Source organism: Aspergillus multicolor (assembly GCF_047715735.1).
Source record: "Aspergillus multicolor strain CBS 133.54 unplaced genomic scaffold BDW74scaffold_6, whole genome shotgun sequence".
Lineage (NCBI taxonomy): Eukaryota > Fungi > Ascomycota > Eurotiomycetes > Eurotiales > Aspergillaceae > Aspergillus > Aspergillus multicolor.
Genome location: NW_027395957.1, coordinates 867,099 through 886,376, shown reverse-complemented (window position 1 = coordinate 886,376; position 19,278 = coordinate 867,099). Strand labels below are relative to the sequence as shown.

Sequence of the window (19,278 nt, the reverse complement as noted above, 5' to 3'; positions counted from 1 at the left end):
TTGGATTTCGTCGGTTATTAATTCTCAAAATTGTTTATTTCCTCCTGACAGCAAGCCATCTCCAAATGCAATTTCTGAGCCAATTGGGAAGACGGGTAATGGTATGAGTGAACGGGGTATGAGCGCCAAGCTGTGAACGAACGATTGTCTTCTCTTGTTCTGTAGGGCCGGTTGCCCGGTGCCGTGGGACTACTTTCAAGGATGCACATATAGATTTGGACTATGATAGACTCATGATATACCTATATTCCACAGCGCCTGCTCGGTTCTCTGCGCAGCTAGTCAAAACTTGGTCGGGAAGTGTCAGTGCGGAGAGTCATCCTGCGCCCAGACAAGGAGACCAAGGCCTAGCCCTCTCTGGGCTAACAGGATGATGTCACAACGCTGCGGGGTTGGTTAAGCTCAGGTAACTCAAGCTGATCAGGAACAGGTTCTCTGACTCTGCATTGGCTCTCACATATATTGGTCCTTTTCCGCCCAAGTGCACCCAGTCTGCCAGGAATTGCGAGAAGTGCCCAATATCGGCTCCCCTGCTCACCCGCGCGTTCGCTACGGCACTATCCAATCCTAACCGCGCTGCAGGGTCAATTGAGCTACGGTGCAATTTGACGGAGCTTCGCAATCTAAGAAATGTCTGGCGAAACCTTTTACCTGCTTCCCTTGAACGACGATGGCTCTCCGGATGTGCCTGGAGGTTACATCTATCTTCCGCCGCCGGACGACCCTGAGTACTCGCTCCGTTTCCTTATCGAAGGAAGCAGCTCAATCTGCAGAGATGGAACTCTCTGGATAAACATACCTAAGAAGGGGCAGTCGTTTGACCGCCAGTCATTCCGCGCTTTCAAGTGAGATAGTCCCCCCATTACGTGCACGCCAATTGTTGAGACAGTTGTGCCAGGTTATCTCCGGACTTTAGCAAAAACATCCAAATCGACGTACCAGTCACTTGCCCCGGGTCTTTCGCATACTACGTAACCTACTCGCCGCTCCCAGAATTTACTGTCACATCCAGTGTGCCATCGGAGCCGGCAAGAACGCCCACCCATTACATCGATGTCTCCCCCAGGCTCAGTCTCGGCGGCCAAGGTATACCACTCAATGCCCTCTCGATATTTTCAGTGAACTCCAAATTCATGGGTAAGTACCCCGAAGATTGGAACAGGAACCTGAGCAGTATCTCCCGACGCAAGTATAACATGGTCCACTTTACGCCGTTGATGAAGCGAGGTGCATCGAATTCGCCGTACAGTATTTTTGATCAGCTCCAGTTTGACGACGTCGCATTTCCGAACGGAGAGAAAGACGTTCAGAGGCTCATTAAGGATATGGAGGAAAGGTACTCCCTGCTGTCGCTGGCTGATGTCGTCTGGAACCATACTGCCAATAACAGCAAATGGCTCGAGGAACACCCAGAGGCTGGGTATAGCGTTGAGACCGCTCCTTGGCTTGAAGCGGCATTGGAGCTGGACACTGCGCTACTGAAGTTCGGCGAGGAACTACAATCTCACGGTTTGCCAACTGATATAAAGACCGTGGACGACCTGACGCTCGTGATGGACGAGGTTAAAACCCGCATTATCGAAGATCTTCGCCTGTGGGAGTACTACGTCATTGACGTGAAGAGCAATGCTAAAACAATAATCGATCAGTGGCAAGCAACAAAGCAAGTGGACCTGAAGAGTGAGAAATGGGCGCAGCTCGGTCTAGAAAGCTACGAAAAGTGGTCTTTGAAAGACCAAACCAGCCTCATTCGCCAAAAAGGAATCCCAACCATCAGCCAGGTTCTCGGAAGATACGGTCGAAAAGTCGATACCCAACTCGGGGTGGCCCTTGTCACTGCACTATTTGGAAAGTTCGACTCGACATCGTCCGACCTCGCTTACGCGGAGAATGCCCTACGCAAACTGCTCGACGTAGTCAATGTTCCACTCTACGAGGAGTATAATTCAGATGTTTCCGATATCATGAACCAGCTTTTCAACCGTGTCAAATACCTGAGGATTGACGACCACGGACCCAAACTTGGTCCTGTGACCAAAGAAAATCCTCTTATAGAGTCGTATTTCACAAGGCTGCCTTTGAACGAGGTCACTAAGAAACACAACCCGAAAGCATTAGCCCTTGCGAACAATGGATGGATATGGAACGCAGATGCCATGCGTGACAATGCCGGGCCTGACTCTAGGGCATACCTGCGTCGAGAAGTGATTGTCTGGGGAGACTGCGTCAAACTACGGTATGGAAGTGGACCTGACGATAGCCCTTTCTTGTGGGACTTTATGACGAGATATACTCGCTTGATGGCCAAGTACTTTTCTGGCTTCCGCATTGATAATTGTCATTCTACTCCTTTGGTGGTTGCAGAATACCTGATTGATGAAGCACGAAAGGTCCGCCCTGACCTTGCGATCTTTGCCGAGCTCTTCACCGGGTCTGAAGAGGCCGATTACATTTTCGTCAAGCGTCTCGGCATCAACGCACTCATTCGCGAGGCCATGCAAGCTTGGAGCACGGGAGAGCTAAGCCGCCTGGTGCACCGTCATGGTGGTCGTCCCATCGGTAGCTTCGAACTAGATCTACCAGCACCAGGCCTAGATTTCTCCAAGTCCCGCACCAGTGGCAGCGAAACAGAAGTCATACGCAGTATACGCCCAATCCCGGTTCCAGCATTGTTTATGGATTGCACGCATGATAACGAAATGCCAGCTCAAAAGAGAACTGCAACGGATACATTGCCAAACGCGGCTCTTGTAGCTATGTGTGACTCTGCCATTGGAAGTGTTATGGGCTATGATGAGATCTACCCAAAAATTGTGGATCTTGTGCACGAAACTCGACTATATTCATTCTCTAAACTACCGGAGTCTCCGACCATTGATGAGCTGGCTGGCCTTGAGGGTATCTGCGGCTTGAAAAGGCTATTAAACGAACTCCATACCGTCATGGGCCAAGAGGGATATGCCGAGACCTTCATTCACCACGACGGTGAGTATATCACCGTTCATAGAGTCCATCCACAAACCCGGAAAGGCATTTTCTTGATCGCACATACAGCTTTCCCGGGCCAGGATAACGGGGCTATCCTTGCCCCTCCCCATCTTGCAGCTACCCAAGTCAAGCCAATCGGGACATGGCGTCTCAAGGTCCAGGAAGGACCCAGTGACAAAGAGCGTGCTCTGTCGGACGAGACCTATCTTAAAGGGTTGTCGAGTGAGGTTCTGAAGTTCGAAGGAACTAAGATTGAGGAAACGGGCGGTGACACCATAATTTCGGTCTTGGATTCGTTCGTCCCTGGCTCCATTGCTCTCTTTGAGACATCTATTCCGAGTCTCGAGCACGCAGCTGAATTAAGTAATGATGGCATCACTGAAGGCGCAGCTGAGGCTTTCTCGAAGCTGAACTTGATTGACCTAAACTTCGTGCTCTACCGTTGCGAGGCTGAAGAGCGTGATTCGAGCGGTGGTCAGGATGGTGTCTATAACATTCCGAACCACGGCCCACTAGTTTATGCTGGGCTCCAAGGGTGGTGGAGCATATTGGAAGACATCATCAGATATAACGAACTGGGGCATCCGCTGTGTGACCATCTTCGACAGGGTCAGTGGGCTCTTGATTACATTGTCAACCGCTTGAAAAAGGCCACAAAGGACCCCCAGTATGCCGCATTAAAGCTTCCTGTTCAATGGTTAGAAGCGAAATTCCAGGCCGTTCGCGGCTTGCCCAGTTTTCTTCTACCTCGATACTTTGCTATCATTATTCAAACTGCCTATGTGTCTGCCTGGAACAGGGGTATACAGCTCCTCGGGGACGATGTGCGGGTTGGTCAGGTGTTCATTCAACAACTCGCCATGGTGAGCGTGCAGCAAACTGGTTTTGTGAACTCCGCATCTCTGTGGCCTAAGAAGCTAGTTCCGAGTCTTGCAGCTGGTCTGCCCCATTTCGCGACAGACTGGGCTAGATGCTGGGGTCGAGATGTCTTCATATCCCTCAGAGGCCTGCTTTTGTGCACCGGCAGATTCATTGACGCCAAAGAGCATATCCTCGCTTTTGCCAGTGTTCTCAAGCACGGCATGATCCCGAACCTACTGGGCAGTGGTAAACTTCCGCGCTACAACTCGCGCGATTCCATATGGTTCTTGTTGCAGGCCATCCAGGACTACACGAAGATGGCACCTGATGGCCTTGAGTTATTGAAAGACAAGACTCCTAGACGGTTCTTGCCGTACGACGACACGTGGTTTCCATTCGATGACCCTAAAGCATACTCGCAGAGCTCGATCATTGTTGATGTAATCCAAGAAGTACTCCAGCGCCATGCGCAGGGAATCTCCTTCCGCGAATATAATGCGGGTTCGGAGCTTGACATGCAGATGAAGTCAGAGGGGTTCCAAATCGATATCAGCGTGGACTGGGAAACTGGTTTGGTATTCGGTGGAAGTCAACACAACTGTGGGACATGGCAGGATAAGATGGGAGAAAGTGAGAAAGCCGGCAACAAGGGCGTACCAGGTACTCCACGAGATGGTGCCGCGATCGAGATTACCGGGCTCGTTTACAGCACTCTGAAGTGGGTTACAAGCCTCAACGAGCAAGGTCTCTACCCATACGACAAAGTGGAAATTGGAAACGGAAAGTCTATCACCTTCAAAGACTGGGCTGCGAAAATCAAAACCCACTTTGTGCGTTGCTACTACATACCACTAGATCCGACTGAAGACGACCAATACGACGTTGACCCCAAGATCGTCAACCGCCGTGGTATCTACAAGGATCTTTACAAGTCCGGCAAACCTTATGAGGACTACCAACTTCGCTCGAACTTCCCTATTGCCATGGTTGTCTCTCCTGAACTTTTTGAACCGTCGAAAGCGCTCGGCGCTCTGGCCCTTGCCGACTCTGTGCTTGCTGGGCCCCTGGGCATGGCTACCCTTGATTCATCCGATCTCAACTACCGGCCAGACTACAATAACTCGGAAGATTCGACGGACTTTGCTACGTCCAAAGGCAGGAACTATCATCAAGGCCCAGAGTGGGTGTGGCTTCGAGGATACTTCCTCCGTGCGCTCTTATACTTTGATCTTGCTCGACGCAAGACCACAGATGAGCGGACGGAAGCATTCCAGCAGGTAACCAGGCGACTAGCGGGCTGCAAAAAGGCGCTGAGAGAAAGTCCCTGGAAGGGTCTAACGGAGTTGACGAACAGGAATGGAAATTACTGTGCAGACTCGGTAGGTTTCTTTCGCCTGATTTTTGTTTGTGTAGTCTTCGAGGAAACTGAGCTAACATCTACATTGTGAACAGTCACCGACTCAATCATGGTCGGCTGGATGTCTGCTCGATCTGTATTACGACGCCTCACGATATACTTAGCTGTCTTAGCATTTCATCTCCGAAGAGTGATAGATACACCGTAACTATCAGGGCCGCAGCATTTAGAAAGCATGTGGTAAATTAGCGCTAGTAGCATGAATCATATGTCTAGAGAGTAATGAATTTTATCCGGTTTTATTATTGTCAATATAGCGCCTATTTAACTACAAACAAGCGAGGTATCCTTAGAAGGCAATTGCGTAAATCATGTATTATGTGCATAAGGACTACCTTACTAAGCATCTACTTCGCGCCGATCAACAGTCGTCAAGATGAACTGTCGCTGACTCGCTAGCCTCAAAAACCAGCACCATTGACGATTTGCCTGCGAGCGTCGACACAATCTGTGCCACAATCATCATATCCCTCTCAGGAGACTAGTATCAACGCGCGACAACACATTACTGTGATATCGCAACGCAGCTCAACGCGCCTTATCCTACCCCTGACGTCAGTTATCGTCGACCGATCGCCCGATTCAAAAACCAGCACGCGGTTTCCCAATGCATCAATAAAGGCGTCATCTGTCGTGGTACTTCAGACACTAAGTGATCACCGTGTTGGACACCATGTCTTTCACGGAGTCTGCCGTGGCGGCCATGGTGACGGCCGTTACCATTCCTTATGGCGCAAACAATGGTACCGGGGATGATGATCCCGGACGGACATGGGATAGTCAGCTCCAGGTGGATCTGTATACGCAGCTCATCATCAGTTTGCCTCTGGGAGTAATTGCATTTCTGGCTTTTTGCGTATGTGGACTCTTCGATTAACAGCAGCCTTGCGCCCGCGCTAACATTATACTCGCGATGTAGTTTTTGCGGCCCAAATGGACAGAGTTATACGCGGCCCGGAGGCGTCAACGTCGCGCCGCACTACACTTGCCGGAGCTTCCTGATAGCTTTTTCGGATGGATACCTGTGCTGTGGCGGATAACTGAGGAACAGATTCTATATTCTGCTGGGTTGGATGCCTTTGTTGTATGTGACATCTGCGCTGTCAGTCATAGGAAATACTAACGGAACCGCTGGACTAGTTTCTTTCGTTCTTCCGCTTTGCGATTCGATTCACCTTGACCGTGTTCGTATTGGCGTTCGTGGTACTCTTACCGATCCACTACAGCTACACGAAGAAATTGGGAATTCCGGACTGGGATAAAGCTATTGATGTCGGCGAAGATGGGAAGAAAGAGTTCATCGATGACCCGCCGTACCTGTGGACATACGTCGTGTTTACGTATATATTCAGCGGCCTTGCCATTTTCATGCTGCTTCAAGAAACGAAGAAAATTATCCAAACCAGGCAGAAATACCTCGGCAGCCAGACGAGTACAACTGATCGGACGATTCGTCTATCAGGGATCCCGTCTGAAATGGGGACCGAAGAGAACATCCGGGAATTCATCGAAGGCTTACACATTGGCGAAGTCGAAAGCATTACGCTTTGCCGCAACTGGAGCTCTTTGGACCATCTGATCAAAGAGCGACTTGAAGTCTTACGGAATCTGGAAACATCTTGGGTTCAGTATCTGGGCTACAAGAGAGTCAGAAAGACAGGCGATACCTTGCCCTTGAGACATCAACCAGTTGATTCCAGCTTCTTCTCTGAAGACGATGAGAGAATGCGCCTTCTCTTGGAAAACGGACAAGATGATGCATTCAATCGGGCCAAAAGAAGGCCGAAAGTCCGAATCTGGTACGGCCCCTTGAAGTTACGCTACCGCAAAATCGATGCTATAGACTACTACGAAGAGAAGCTCCGGAGACTTGACGAGGATATTCAGAGCGCGCGTCAGCAAGAGTACCCGCCGACTGAGCTTGCTTTCGTGACTATGAAGTCAATAGCTGCGGCACAAATGCTTGTCCAGGCTATTCTTGATCCTCATCCGATGAAACTCCTCGCCAGGTTGGCCCCGGCCCCAGCCGACGTTATCTGGAAAAACACCTACCTACCGCGCTCCAGGCGCATGTTCCAGTCGTGGTCCATTACTGTCTTGATTTGCTTCCTATCTGTATTTTGGTCCGTTTTGCTCGTTCCGATTGGTACTCTCCTAAGATTCGAGACGCTACACAAGGTGTTACCTCAACTCGCCGACGCTCTGGCTCGGCACCAGATCCTCTACAATCTCGTCACGACTGGAGTTCCCACCTTGGCTTTTTCCCTTTTGACCGTTGCAGTACCTTATCTATATAACTGTGAGTACCAAGTCCCCGCTGCTAACCTTTATTATTACGTCGGTCTTGTTGTTAACAATATCTACGCTACAGGGCTTTCACACCATCAAGGAATGATGTCTCGAGGCGACATCGAGCTTTCTGTTATCTCCAAGAGCTTCTTCTTCTCGTTCTTCAACCTCTTCTTTATATTCACAGTCATCGGCACCGCAACAAATTTTTATGGTCTTTGGGAGCATCTTCGAGACTCCTTCAAAGATGCCACGACCGTTGCGCTCGCTCTTGCCAATTCACTGGAACGACTAGCACCATTCTACATGAATGTCTTTGTTCTTCAGGGTCTAGGGTTGTTTCCGCTCAAGCTCCTTGAGGTCGGAAGCGTGTTCCTGTACCCCATCAATTACTTCATGGCCAAGACACCCCGCGATTTCGCCGAGCTCTCAGCTCCTCCTACGTTCAGCTACGGATACTCCATTCCACAGTCGATACTTATATTGGTCATCTGTGTGATTTACGGCGTTTTCCCGTCCTCCTGGTTGATCTGCCTCTTCGGACTCATTTACTTCACGATTGGCAACTTTATCTACAAGTACCAGCTCCTATATGCGATGGACCACCGACAGCACTCGACCGGCCGAGGATGGCCGATGATCTGCAACCGGGTCTTGGTAGGCCTGGTTGTGTTTCAACTTGCCATGGCGGGCACTCTCGCCCTGCGGAAAGCAATTACTCTGGCATTACTCATTGTGCCTGCCATTGGAGTCACGGTGTGGTTCAGCTACTTCTACTCGCAAAGCTACGAACCATTAACCAAATTCATTGCCTTGAAGAGCATATACCGTGATACGCCGTCATCTGGCGATATATCTCCATCCACGACATCAACCTTTTCGCCGCCCCTTGCCCTTGACCGCGATACATTCCCAATCCGGCTTGGAGGACAAGTTCTAGGCCTCAAGTTGAAGAAATACGTCAACCCTAGTCTTATCCTACCCCTCGACAGTGCTTGGCTTCCAGGGCGCAATCCCATGCCAGAGCTTGAAGAAGGGTTCGAGTACTATGAAGATCCGAACCAGATTTCGGTGTAAGCTTTCCAAGATTGACCGAAGGCAAATTAATGGGCGGAGGTTTGCTCGATTATACGACACTATGAATGTTTTTACGTTCGCATATAGATATCCCACCTCTTGTTTGTTCGCGCTGCTTCTATGTACTTATTTTGTTTTGTTGATACGCATGATCCTCAATCCCCCTGAGAAGTAGCCAGTAGCTGCATGAGATGCCGCATGGCCTGCAGGACATATTAATAGGCGTGAATATAGCTTCCCTTACTCCATAGTCTCAGTTTACTAGTACTTCAAAGTACAGAAGAGGAATGTACAAATCACCTCATAAGACGAACCGCTATAGCTGATGGTGCTGGGATGTGGCGATGACAGTTGGCAGCAGTCGCAGTAGCCCTGCATTAGCAGCACATGGATCTTCATGAATTGATTGGTGTCCTGGAATAGATTCGGACTAGGAATGCTGAGGAGTGTGGACACTCTTCTTTCTTTTTTGGCGGCTTTCCGCGGCTCTTTCGTTTCTCCTCTTCACCTCCTCTCTCCTCCATCTTACGAACAAGAGCAACCCATTATGAAACCTCCAGCAAAGCAATTCAGATTTACTAGTTGTTCCACGCAGAGTATGACCATGAACTATTCTCTCTTTGAACAGCATACTGACTGATTTTCGTCAGGCTGGAGTACGAGTAAGACCGCAGAGTCGCAGACCCGCCCACGATGACCTGAAGTCGCTCGCTCCTTTTTAGCTGCTCCTTTTAGCCCGAGTCGTGGGTCCTTCTAACCGTCATCGATATTCTCACTCGCCTCTCTTCTCCGCGAGACCCAGTCTTGACGCAAACCCAAAACCCAATTCCATTGTTCGGCCTTCTACTCCACCATCGGCGTTATCGCCAACTCGTCGGTTCGATGGCCGGGGTGGCTCCATACCATGCGGATCACGACAATTCAGGCTCCACCATGGAGAGCTCAACCCTGGGCTCTGGCCGCGGGTGCCCTGCTATCTACGTCAGAGCGCCGGTTATCGCACTTTACCAGTCACGGTGACGGCGCTGAATAACCAGCAATTATATGATCGAAATTGGGGATGTCTGGTCAGGTGCCTGTTGGGTCTGCCTTTGCCCGATTTTTATACCTCTCCACGCCCTCGAATGGTTGATTGCCGTCTTATCTTTTCGACTTGGAAAACTACCTACGTCAGCACACGCCTACACCGTACACTATCCCTCGCCTGTACATACTCCGTACGAGGTCACCTGCCACCGCCGCAATTAGATTTACCGCCGTGCTTCTAGCCTGGCATCTTGATTACATTTTTCTAGAATTTTCCGTCCTGGTAAGGAACTTGATCCCTTGATAGCGATGAGAGTTGAACTGACGGTCTAGATCAGGAGCGTTGAGCATGGTTGTAGACGACTCGGTCAATAGGAAACAGCCGTGAACCGTGTCTTCAAATATTTAAAGCACTCACAACTCGTGCAATTGACATTGAGAGAAGCTTCTTCTGTTGTTTCTTTGTCCTTAGCAACATATCTTAGCTAGGTCTGATATCCCCGAGACAACGAATATGCCAGGAGTTTTGGGTCATTCAACCCATGATATGGGCGTCAGCACAGACTCAGCCAGCGGAATACCTTCTGCAGTGACCAGGAGAATATTGCATTATATCCCCGAGAAGTCTCGCCGTGCGTTGCGCCTAACATGCAAAGCTTGGGCTCAAGCCATCGACGAGATTTTGCCACCATCGCGTTCTACAGCCAATACTCTACCTCCAGAAATTCTCACGCAGATATTCTATGAACTGAGCCCTCGAGATTTTGATAACGCTCGAAGGGTTTGCTCTCAATGGATGCGCGCCAGCTTGAACGAACGTCTGCTAGAAAGTATGCTTAAGCGAGCAGGCTGGTGGGATAGCTGGCTCAGGGACAACCAGAATCGGCGCCCTAGCTATATGGACGAGAGTGGCGAAAGCCCGGCGTGGAGGATGAGCAAGCGGTTCGCAACTGAGTGCATGCTCTCAGGTCGCAAGATGAATGTCGAAAGGAGTGGCTTCGTGACGACAAGTATCGTCGACTTCTCGCAGCTTTCTCAAGCTGGTCAGTCACCAAAAACCCGCGATTCGTCTTTCTCCTCGCCCTTTTCGGACCATGTATCGACAGCATCAAGCTTCCATGTGAGCAATTGTGGCAACTACCTTCTTGTACTTTCGGGTCGCACTATCCATGTCTATCAGTTACTAGCAAGACGCAGTGTGAAATCCGCACCAATGTCTGAAGATGATCTAGGCAACATTGACATCGCTCCGGTCGCTAGCATCACTTGCCCCGCAGAAGCTTTGTCTGCCGCCATTGACACCAGCACGTCGAACTTCACAGTTGCAGCTCTGTTACAGAATAGATTAGGCACGATTTGCGAGCTTGCCCCAGTGGGCCAGGATGATAGTGAGAGCAACGCTCGCGAAACAAGCCTTGTTTCTGATGTGACTGGTAGCACTTTTGCGAAAAGCAGTCAATTTGGAAGCTCATTCTCCAGGAAGATGACTTCTCGGCACTTCTATTACGATATTTGCTCAGCTCAGGATCCTCCGCACAGCGTTTCAATTTGTCCAGGCTATCGTTGTGTTGCGTTCGGCTCTGACTCCGGGATTGAACTACGCTGGGTAGACCAGGAGACCAATAAAGACTGTCGAAAGCACTTGCCCATGTCCCAGCCCTCGGAGATCTTACATTTCATGCCGAACCGTCCGGATGGGCCGTTGGAGTTCCGACTGATTTCGTCACTGGCCGGTCCAGGGGTAGAGGGCTGCGAATGCCAAAAGCTGCCATACGAACAGTCTCCATCCTGTCCGTTCCACGTTATCAACGATGACGTCCAAACATTCAGTCGGTGGACACCGGAGCGGAATGACCAGACCAGCTTGGTCCGAACAACGCAATGTCACCACTACCGAGCAGTTCCAGTTAATGACGGTGTTCATGTCTTGTTTGTTGAGCCACGCAGTGGGTATCTTTGCGTCGGCTCAGACGCCCCAATTGATGGGCCAACGTGCCTCACAAGGGCACTCGTCTGCGTTCCTCCATTTGGGAACGATACTTACAGCGGGTCTCCGGATGCACCCCTACCCACAGCCTTCGCATCAGGCTCAGACTTGAATTGGGGACTCCGTGTAGTGGCTGCATATGGGGATAGGCTTGTATTCTATTCCGTTCCACTAGACGTATTCAACGTGCTGAAGAAGGAACGCGAGAGACAGGGTGACGGTGTCATGGCCGACAGCGACCTTGCCCGAGACTTCTTCCTCAACCAGCAACGAGGCAATGCGCGCCGTGGAAGTCTTGCTCAAAACCAAAATGGAGACTGGGAGTTCCTTCTGAGCGTCAGCTACCGGCCCACTGCGATGATGTGGCCGTTCAAGATCTACGGAAAGGAAATTGGCCGGGTAGAGAACGTGGTCGAGCTTTCCCTGCAGTCTTCCCATGGCGGCGCTCGCATATGGACATTCAGCGCATTCGGCGAAACGAACATCATCGACGTGGATACCTTTACATCTACCTCTCGGGATGCCTCCGAGATGCCCTGCAAGTCATTTACTATCGGCTCTGACGGGCGTATCGCATCCGCCCAGCTGGTTAATCGCTCTGAGCACTGTCTTGTTGCTCCTGAGGTCTCGCGCAAGCGAAAACAAACCGAGTCGCGAGCGGAGTTTATTGGACGACACATGCTCCGTCAGCATAGCAGCCCAGTCATGGTCAACGGCCGTGATGCAACAGCAGCCAGTGACTTTTTGGTCAGCAGGAGTACTCGACGTCCTTCGTTTGCTGCGCAGATCGTGGATGTCAGTATCCCCGAGCTGGCAGGCAGGCAGATTGGCGCTGAAGCTGTCTACTAATGCTTACATTCTGGTACATAAATATTTGCATATGCTTTATTCTCTGGCAGACATATTGCGGCGCCCATAAGTATATATATGCTACGGTGGTTTGAATTTGTTTATGCTTGCTTTTTTATGATGACGATTTACGGATTACGGCTATATACTACTCTACTTCAGGGCACTCTTTGGACATATATACGATACACTGACAGCTAATATACATACAATCTCCATTTCTTTAACTATGAAGAATTCGTAGACGATGTATATTGCATGCGACGTTGCAATTGATCCCATATCCGGCCCCTAGCAAGCCACTCAAGTTTACTACCCTGTTAGCCCACTTTGGCATCATCTATCATATGACCATGCTCTACCCCATAGATCGTTCAAGAACCTTGGATCAGGGAAATTATCTCATCTATCTTGGCTACAGTTCTGCTAGGAGCGTGCTCAGGCGCATTGTAGATTCCTTGGTCCGGGTTCTGGTCTAGATCTTTTCTCAATTTGAAGTACAAACCGCACCGAAAAGTACATTGCGGCGCTGCGGTGGAAATTTCGTACTTTTGTGTATCCGAAACCTTTGGATGTTATTTAGCTAGAATGACCGTAAACGAAAATAGTGACAACGGCTAATGACACCAATCCAGGCTGCGAGCCCAACTTTTATTTACTAAGACATATAATAGATCCGCTAAACATGAAGTATTTTAAATTACCCGAGATATAAGCCCAAAACCAAGCCCGTTTTGTCGAACCATGCAATGATCACGGCGCAATGCAATTAGGAGCTGGAGGAGGCGAGATTCTCTCTCCGGGTCGCAACGGCCTTTGCCAGGGTCTCCAGCGTTGACTCGGTGTCTTCCCAGTTGATGCAGGCGTCGGTTATACTGACGCCGTATTTGAGGCCGGCCTTGCCCTCGGGTGGGACCTTCTGGGTGCCTGCAAATCGAAAGTTAGCGGAAGCTCTGAGACAGCAGATGGAAGAATACGCACCCTCGTTGATGTTACTCTCAATCATGACACCCATGATCGCCGTCTCGCCTGCAGCGATCTGCTCAGCGAGAACACCCGCCACCTTGGGCTGGTTCTTGTGGTTTTTCTGGGAGTTGCCGTGGCTGCAGTCGACCATCAAACGGGGCGGGAGGCCCTTGGCGCTGAGCTTCTCCTTTGCCTCGGCGATGCTAGCAGCATCGTAGTTGGGTCCCTTCTTGCCGCCGCGGAGGATAACGAAGCAATCGGGGTTACCGACGGTGCCGACAATCGCGACGACACCGGGCTTAGTGACGGACAGGAAGTGGTGGGGGTGTTTTACGGACCCAATGGCGTCAACCGCGACGTCTAGCGAGCCATCCGTGCCGTTCTTGAAGCCGACGGGGAAGGAGAGACCGGAGGCCAGCTCACGGTGGACCTGTGATTCGGTTGTGCGTGCGCCGACCGCGCCAACGGACAGACAGTCTGCCAGGAACTGAGGGGAGATTGTGTCCAGCATCTCGCTAGCGATTGGCATACCCTTGTTTGTGAGGTCGACGAAGAGTTGTCGAGAAATGCGCAGGCCCTTGTTGATGTTGAAGCTGTTGTCGATATCGGGATCGTTGATGAGACCCTTCCAGCCGACAGTTGTCCGGGGCTTCTCGAGGTAAGAGCGCATAACAATCAGCAGCTCGTCCTTGTATTTCTCCTTCAGCTTCAGTAACCGGTCGCAGTACTCCACGGCCATTTCGGGGTCGTGAATCGAGCAGGGTCCAATGACGACAAGGAGACGGCGCTTGTCGGTATCGGTTCCGTGGGCGACGGCAATGGCCTCAGCTCGGCCCTGGAGGACCGTTTGCCGGGCCTTTTCTGTCAAGGCGATCTCATGTTGTAGGAGGTTGGGAGGAGTCAGAGGATTGTATCCACGAACTGTTGGCAAGGGTATTGTCAGAGTGGTCCAATGGCAAAGTAATATGAAGATGACATACTTCTGGAGTCTTCAAGATGGTTTGTGTCTCCTAGATTGGGGTTGGGGAGGAAGAACTGCGATCTGGCATGAGATTCTGTTCGTTGGAGAGCTGGCTCGGCTTGACTCACGGAGGACATGGTTTCGCGGGGTAGCTTGTATAGATCGCTATGACGGAGCGGAGGAATTGAGGCAGTGAAAGGGCAAAGGGAGCTACAACACGCTCTCAAAGGGACCAATTCGCTGTTTCAAGCGGATGTCTGTTCTTTTCTCGGCGCCCAAGAGTATATCTTCCTCTATTGTAAAAAAAAAAAAAAAGGTTGGGAGCTCTGAATTGATCAATCGCGGGTGGGAATGAAAGAGTCATCCTTCTCCACGTGATCCCGGTGAGTCAGATCGAAATCAATTGCTCCTAATTCGCTTTCATCCTAGCAACAACCTGTTCCATTGGACCTCGGCATGCTCGGCCCTTGCATCGTGCGATGAAGAGCATCGAGCCTGCTTGAGCCAGATTGCAATACTACATATATGACTGGTTCACAATATTCCTTCACCAACATGCCGTACATAGGCCGTCTCCCACGGGTCCGTTGAACTGCTTGCCCTATGTTGCACTTATTGGCTTCCCCCGGCGGCATCCAGAGTCCGTTCGTTCTCCTCCAATTGACGAATCAGCCCCTGGCAAACATCTGCGTGCTGCTGTTTGATGGAGTTCATTTGTTGTTTGCACATCCTTATACGTTCCATTTGCGCTTCAAAGAGTTGGTCGAGGACGTTATGGCATTGTTCTTTATAGCCGTTTAGGACTCCATTGATCGTGGCCCTTTCGCTGTCAATCTGACGAGAAAGATACTGAACAATCCGTTAGCGAATGCTAAGACACTCAGCACCTCTCCGACCCTTACCTCGTTGTTACTGATTATTGTCCTCTCCATTCCCTGGTGCAGTTTGCGTAACGATGTCTGCCAGTCGAGCCTCTCAGCAGCGCCTTCTGACAACCCAAACGTCAATTTCTGCTCCGATTCATCCTCGGCTGTCGTCTTTGAAGCATGTTCCTTGCTCCCAAGAGTTTGACGTTGTTCTTGGCTCGGGTTTAGCCCAAGCAAAGTGGACTTCAAGTCTTTCGACAGGCGTTCTCCGGCGCTCGCCTGGAGACGGCTAAGAAAGGGGTTACGCAATTCTGTTTTGTTAGAATTTGTGTGTGGTGTGACAAGGTTCGTTTTCGACTTTTCAGTCGGCGCGAATGCTCCATGAGTGTCTATTGCGTGAGCTGAAGCTGTAGGCAGCTTAAGACCCAGAGCATCTTTCTGATCTGATTCTTTCACTCGCTTTGGATTCCGTTGCTCGGACATAGAATAATTCCCCCGTCGTTTTGGTATGGTATGTTCTTCTTTCGCCGCGCTCAACTGTTGCTTCAGGCGAGGACTTCCGTTTTTGTCCACGACTGTCTTAGTACTAGAATCTGGGAATCCAGCGGCACACCCTGCGCCATCTTTGACGAGTCCTTTCTGGACGCTTGGTATGAGAGGGGCGTCAGCTCTGTTGTCATAGCTAGGAATCTGTAAGCGATACTTTTTAGATGCGGTCCCCTCCGAGATAGCGTGAGTTGTGTTTTGCTTTGAGCTAGCTGATGCAATCTTCTGTGTGTGGTCAAGGGAGGTAGGGATTTGTTCTTCGAAACTCGGCTTTGTAGAATAAGCTTTGAATGTTTTTGTCGCCGGTGCGGCCTCATCTGGACGGCTAAGACAGGGACTCAATTTGCGCTCTTTCAAGGACGGGCTGGAGTAGTAAACTTCCGGTGTTGATTCCTTCGATAACGGTCCCATCGACGAGCTGGCGACTTGAGATGAAGTATGTCGGCCTCTTTTATTTTCTCGTCCTTCTTCTATCTTTAACAGTGCTTCTTTCTTTCGCAGAACCCACTTTTGCTCGCCATTGTTTTGTGATGAGCTATTTCGACTTGCATCCGAAGATTCGACAGAGTATATTTTAACGGGATACATTTCGTCGCCGGGAATGCCTTCTTGGATGATGTTCGATGCCCAAGAGCCCGAATCATCTTGCTTGTCATTCTCGCGCCCTTCCTGTTCTGCCAGTGGCTCCTTGAGAACAGGCTCGTTCTGCGCTTCGGGCATCTCAGGAACCGCTTGGACTTCATATCCTGCGTTGCCAAACAGCTCATCCACGCAAGTCTCGTCGGCGGGATGCTTGGGTGAACTGCTTCCTCGCAGTGCCGCAATTAGCTTTTCCGCAACAGTCTGGCCTCTGCCTTGATTATTTCCTGCCAGATTCTGGCATTGGTTCAAACTGAACCCGGTCATAGACTGGCTATTCCAACGATCCTTTTTGTCAGGCGGAGGTGAGTTGATGTTGACATTTTCAGCTTCACGAGCTAGAGATGAGCCATTTGTTTCCGCTAGTTTCTTGACAGGTTCATTTCCGACTTCGGCGTCAAGCCCTGATTCCTGACTGCGCTGACTGCTACCGGCCCTGGGTCTATCAAGCGCTGGTGAAAGAGGATTGGCTCTACTTTTCGTACGCTTCTTTGCTTGTCTCGCGCTCGCAGTGTTCCGTTGCCTCTGGTTCTTCGTGACTGGTTTCTTTCGAGCAGACCCCCCTCGAGGCCTTTTTGAACTCTGGTTGAAGGTATAACGAGCGCCGCTCGATGAGGGGGAGGAAACCGATGTACGTTCGGAAATTTTTTGGGATTCTGGCTCAACTGACCCATCACTTGCTCGAAGATCTTCGTCCCAATCTACTGCCTTTGTTCTTGGTGCAGTATACAGCTTGGCTCTGGTACGACGTCTGTGGAATATGAGCGATTCCTGGGTATTGTGGGGAATAGGTTTCAGAACATTGTTTGCAGATACCGACTTGCTCTTCTGAGACGATCTCGACCAAGTGTTCTTGGCAGGCACGCTGTCAGATGGATTCTCCTTCTCCGATGATACTACCTCTCCCGGAGATCGAGTTCTCTTCTTTGTCTGCCTCGTTGTACGGGATCTCGGGCTTGTCGGGCGTGAACTGTCTCGAGGCCTTGGTAAGGAAGTTGTATGCAGAGTAGGAGTTCGTGTAAGGTCTGTTAAGCTGCTTTGGGAAACCGTTTCCGATGCAATCTCTGAGGATTTGGCGACGTGTTCTATCATATTTGCCGAGTCATTCCTCCAATGTACCCGAGGAGAAGTTGGCCCCGCCACTACCTGCGTTTCTACCCCGGAAGGTGGGAAGGAGTCGGGAATCATCTCATCGTCCGTATCCAGAGGTATCACGACTGATGATGACCGTCGATTTTCTGGGCTTGTCCTGGACCTCTTTGTTTGGCATCGTATACCAATGACTTCAAACGCTTTCGACATCCCGGTCAGGTCATCTTCAGAGTCAATGTTGAGATTTATATCCTGTAGATCGCGATTTTGGTCGTTTAGCGTAGTTGAGTCATGCTCGTGTATATGAAGAGCCAGAAGTGACGTCCGTCCTCCATTTCCACTAGAAAAATTGCATGTAGTTCGTGTAAGGCGAGTGAGCCGAATTTTCATGTAGTTCGTTTTCCATCCAGAATTGTCCGTGCTGCAGTGTATCAAGTCCAGTCCGTCAGAGCAGAGTACCAATAGGACAGTACCTTGCGGTAGACTGCTTGCATGTGTTCCATTTGATTTCACAAGGTAGCATACGGGTAAGGTGCCATTAGCTCTATCGCGCCGGGTTCTACCACTCACGCTGAACGTGTTTTGCTTCTCCGCGCGGATGTAAGCATAGAACTGTTCAATAGCGCTTCCTTTTGCCTTTATGTGGTGCAACATCTCCGAACGTGGTCCATTCAATTCCCAATTGCTGTACGATCCAGACTGGTATATGGCTCGCATTATCGTACTCGAGAGAAAGGACAAAACGATATCAGTATCAGATAGTAGGCTGGCGATTTGCCTAGACCGTGATCAATATACGTCGAAGAAGGAGTTGATGGTTTAAAATACCTTAGGCCATCATCACTTTTCAGGATATCAAGCCCTGGGAAACGTTTCTCAGGATCGTGAATCATTCCTGTCAGCGCTTTGCCTGCCTAGTTCCGTCAGTTCGGTTTCCTACCGCAGCCACGCGAAGTATACCATCCTTCGGAGCCGAGCATCGCCCGTTCCATCTGCAAATACTAAGTATGCTTTCTCGATTACTCTTTTTTGCACAAGCGGTAGTAGAGATTCCGACTCAGGAGCGTTTATTTCAGACTGCGTGATGTATGACTCTGCGGTGTACTCAGGCTCATTCTGTGGGATAAGGGAATTTGAGTCAGCGAAGCAACGACAGGATTCCATATTAGGCGACCCACAGTCAATAGGTGCAGCCCCAATTCGAGGCCATTGTTGTCAGTCAGCTTGAACAGATAGGCTGAAAGGCATCGTAGCGAGACTGTCTCTAGTGCACACGCTATTACGTCTCGATGCTGGTTGGCAAACGAGAACATCTCGCCTGAGCCAGAAGGTAAATCTGAGCTTTCCGCTAGGAGGGCTTTGAGCAATGGGCTCGATAAGGTGTACAGCGGAGGCTCAATGAGCAGGCAGGAATAATGAGGACCAGGAAGAGATTCTGCAGTTGTTGTGAGAGCATTATGTAGGAGCACAGAGAGCGTTGCGACGCAATCCGCTAGATCCGCTCGGGATCTTCCTGTTCCCTCCAAACTTTGAGATGACATTTGGTCCAAAGCACTCACGGTCAATTGGGACAGTAGCCGCAGTCTAACAGGTAGTGGCTGTGAAAACGAGCTCTGTGGTTGATGCTAGGCAGTGGAAGGGAAGCAGCCATCATGTGATAGGTAGCACACCTCAAGTTACAACACAGCTTCTCAGGATATAAACATCTTCAAGC

General features: G+C 50.3%; 5 protein-coding genes across 5 annotated transcripts; 3 read left to right on the top strand and 2 right to left on the bottom strand.

Annotated features, from left to right (window-relative positions):
* Positions 1-288: 288 nt before the first annotated feature.
* Positions 289-5,518, top strand: BDW74DRAFT_149122 (putative glycogen debranching enzyme Gdb1). Its single transcript, XM_073723849.1, has 3 exons — positions 289-845; positions 899-5,228; positions 5,302-5,518. Exons 1-3 carry the CDS (start codon positions 631-633, stop codon positions 5,368-5,370), a joined length of 4,614 nt encoding a protein of 1,537 aa, XP_073586143.1. The 5' UTR covers positions 289-630; the 3' UTR covers positions 5,371-5,518.
* A 170-nt stretch (positions 5,519-5,688) lies between these two features.
* On the top strand, positions 5,689-8,938 carry BDW74DRAFT_149121 (putative DUF221 domain protein). Its single transcript, XM_073723848.1, has 4 exons — positions 5,689-6,122; positions 6,186-6,350; positions 6,407-7,565; positions 7,638-8,938. The coding sequence occupies exons 1-4, from the start codon at positions 5,940-5,942 to the stop codon at positions 8,630-8,632; spliced, it is 2,502 nt and encodes an 833-aa protein (XP_073586142.1). The 5' UTR covers positions 5,689-5,939; the 3' UTR covers positions 8,633-8,938.
* Positions 8,939-9,723: 785 nt separating this feature from the next.
* BDW74DRAFT_124054 (F-box protein) lies at positions 9,724-12,721 on the top strand. The gene is made up of 2 exons (XM_073722107.1): positions 9,724-9,941; positions 9,997-12,721. Exon 2 carries the CDS (start codon positions 10,173-10,175, stop codon positions 12,492-12,494), a length of 2,322 nt encoding a protein of 773 aa, XP_073586141.1. The 5' UTR covers positions 9,724-9,941; positions 9,997-10,172; the 3' UTR covers positions 12,495-12,721.
* A 334-nt stretch (positions 12,722-13,055) lies between these two features.
* BDW74DRAFT_149116 (3-deoxy-7-phosphoheptulonate synthase) lies at positions 13,056-14,726 on the bottom strand. The gene is made up of 4 exons (XM_073723847.1): positions 14,550-14,726; positions 14,441-14,495; positions 13,476-14,381; positions 13,056-13,421 (listed from the first exon to the last, which is right to left on the bottom strand). The coding sequence occupies exons 1-4, from the start codon at positions 14,556-14,558 to the stop codon at positions 13,264-13,266; spliced, it is 1,128 nt and encodes a 375-aa protein (XP_073586140.1). The 5' UTR covers positions 14,559-14,726; the 3' UTR covers positions 13,056-13,263.
* A 307-nt stretch (positions 14,727-15,033) lies between these two features.
* Positions 15,034-19,105, bottom strand: BDW74DRAFT_176182 (uncharacterized protein; the record flags this gene model as incomplete). Its single annotated transcript, XM_073728539.1, has 6 exons — positions 15,034-15,270; positions 15,324-16,908; positions 16,958-17,011; positions 18,393-18,478; positions 18,525-18,680; positions 18,743-19,105. 6 exons carry the CDS (start codon positions 19,103-19,105, stop codon positions 15,034-15,036), a joined length of 2,481 nt encoding a protein of 826 aa, XP_073586139.1.
* Positions 19,106-19,278: the final 173 nt, after the last annotated feature.

Bases quoted from the DNA above. Each gene is read 5' to 3' on its own strand.
- BDW74DRAFT_149121 (XM_073723848.1), top strand. From the start codon at position 5,940: ATGTCTTTCACGGAGTCTGCCGTGGCGGCCATGGTGACGGCCGTTACC. The intron at 6,123-6,185 runs GTATGTGGACTC...CTCGCGATGTAG, and splicing joins TTGCATTTCTGGCTTTTTGC to TTTTTGCGGCCCAAATGGAC. The intron at 6,351-6,406 runs GTATGTGACATC...CCGCTGGACTAG, and splicing joins CTGGGTTGGATGCCTTTGTT to TTTCTTTCGTTCTTCCGCTT.
- BDW74DRAFT_124054 (XM_073722107.1), top strand. From the start codon at position 10,173: ATGCCAGGAGTTTTGGGTCATTCAACCCATGATATGGGCGTCAGCACA.
- BDW74DRAFT_149116 (XM_073723847.1), bottom strand. The intron at 14,382-14,440 runs GTATGTCATCTT...CCTTGCCAACAG, and splicing joins CCATCTTGAAGACTCCAGAA to TTCGTGGATACAATCCTCTG. The intron at 13,422-13,475 runs GTGCGTATTCTT...TTCGATTTGCAG, and splicing joins TGAGAGTAACATCAACGAGG to GCACCCAGAAGGTCCCACCC.
- BDW74DRAFT_149122 (XM_073723849.1), top strand. From the start codon at position 631: ATGTCTGGCGAAACCTTTTACCTGCTTCCCTTGAACGACGATGGCTCT. The intron at 846-898 runs GTGAGATAGTCC...CAGTTGTGCCAG, and splicing joins CAGTCATTCCGCGCTTTCAA to GTTATCTCCGGACTTTAGCA. The intron at 5,229-5,301 runs GTAGGTTTCTTT...CATTGTGAACAG, and splicing joins GAAATTACTGTGCAGACTCG to TCACCGACTCAATCATGGTC.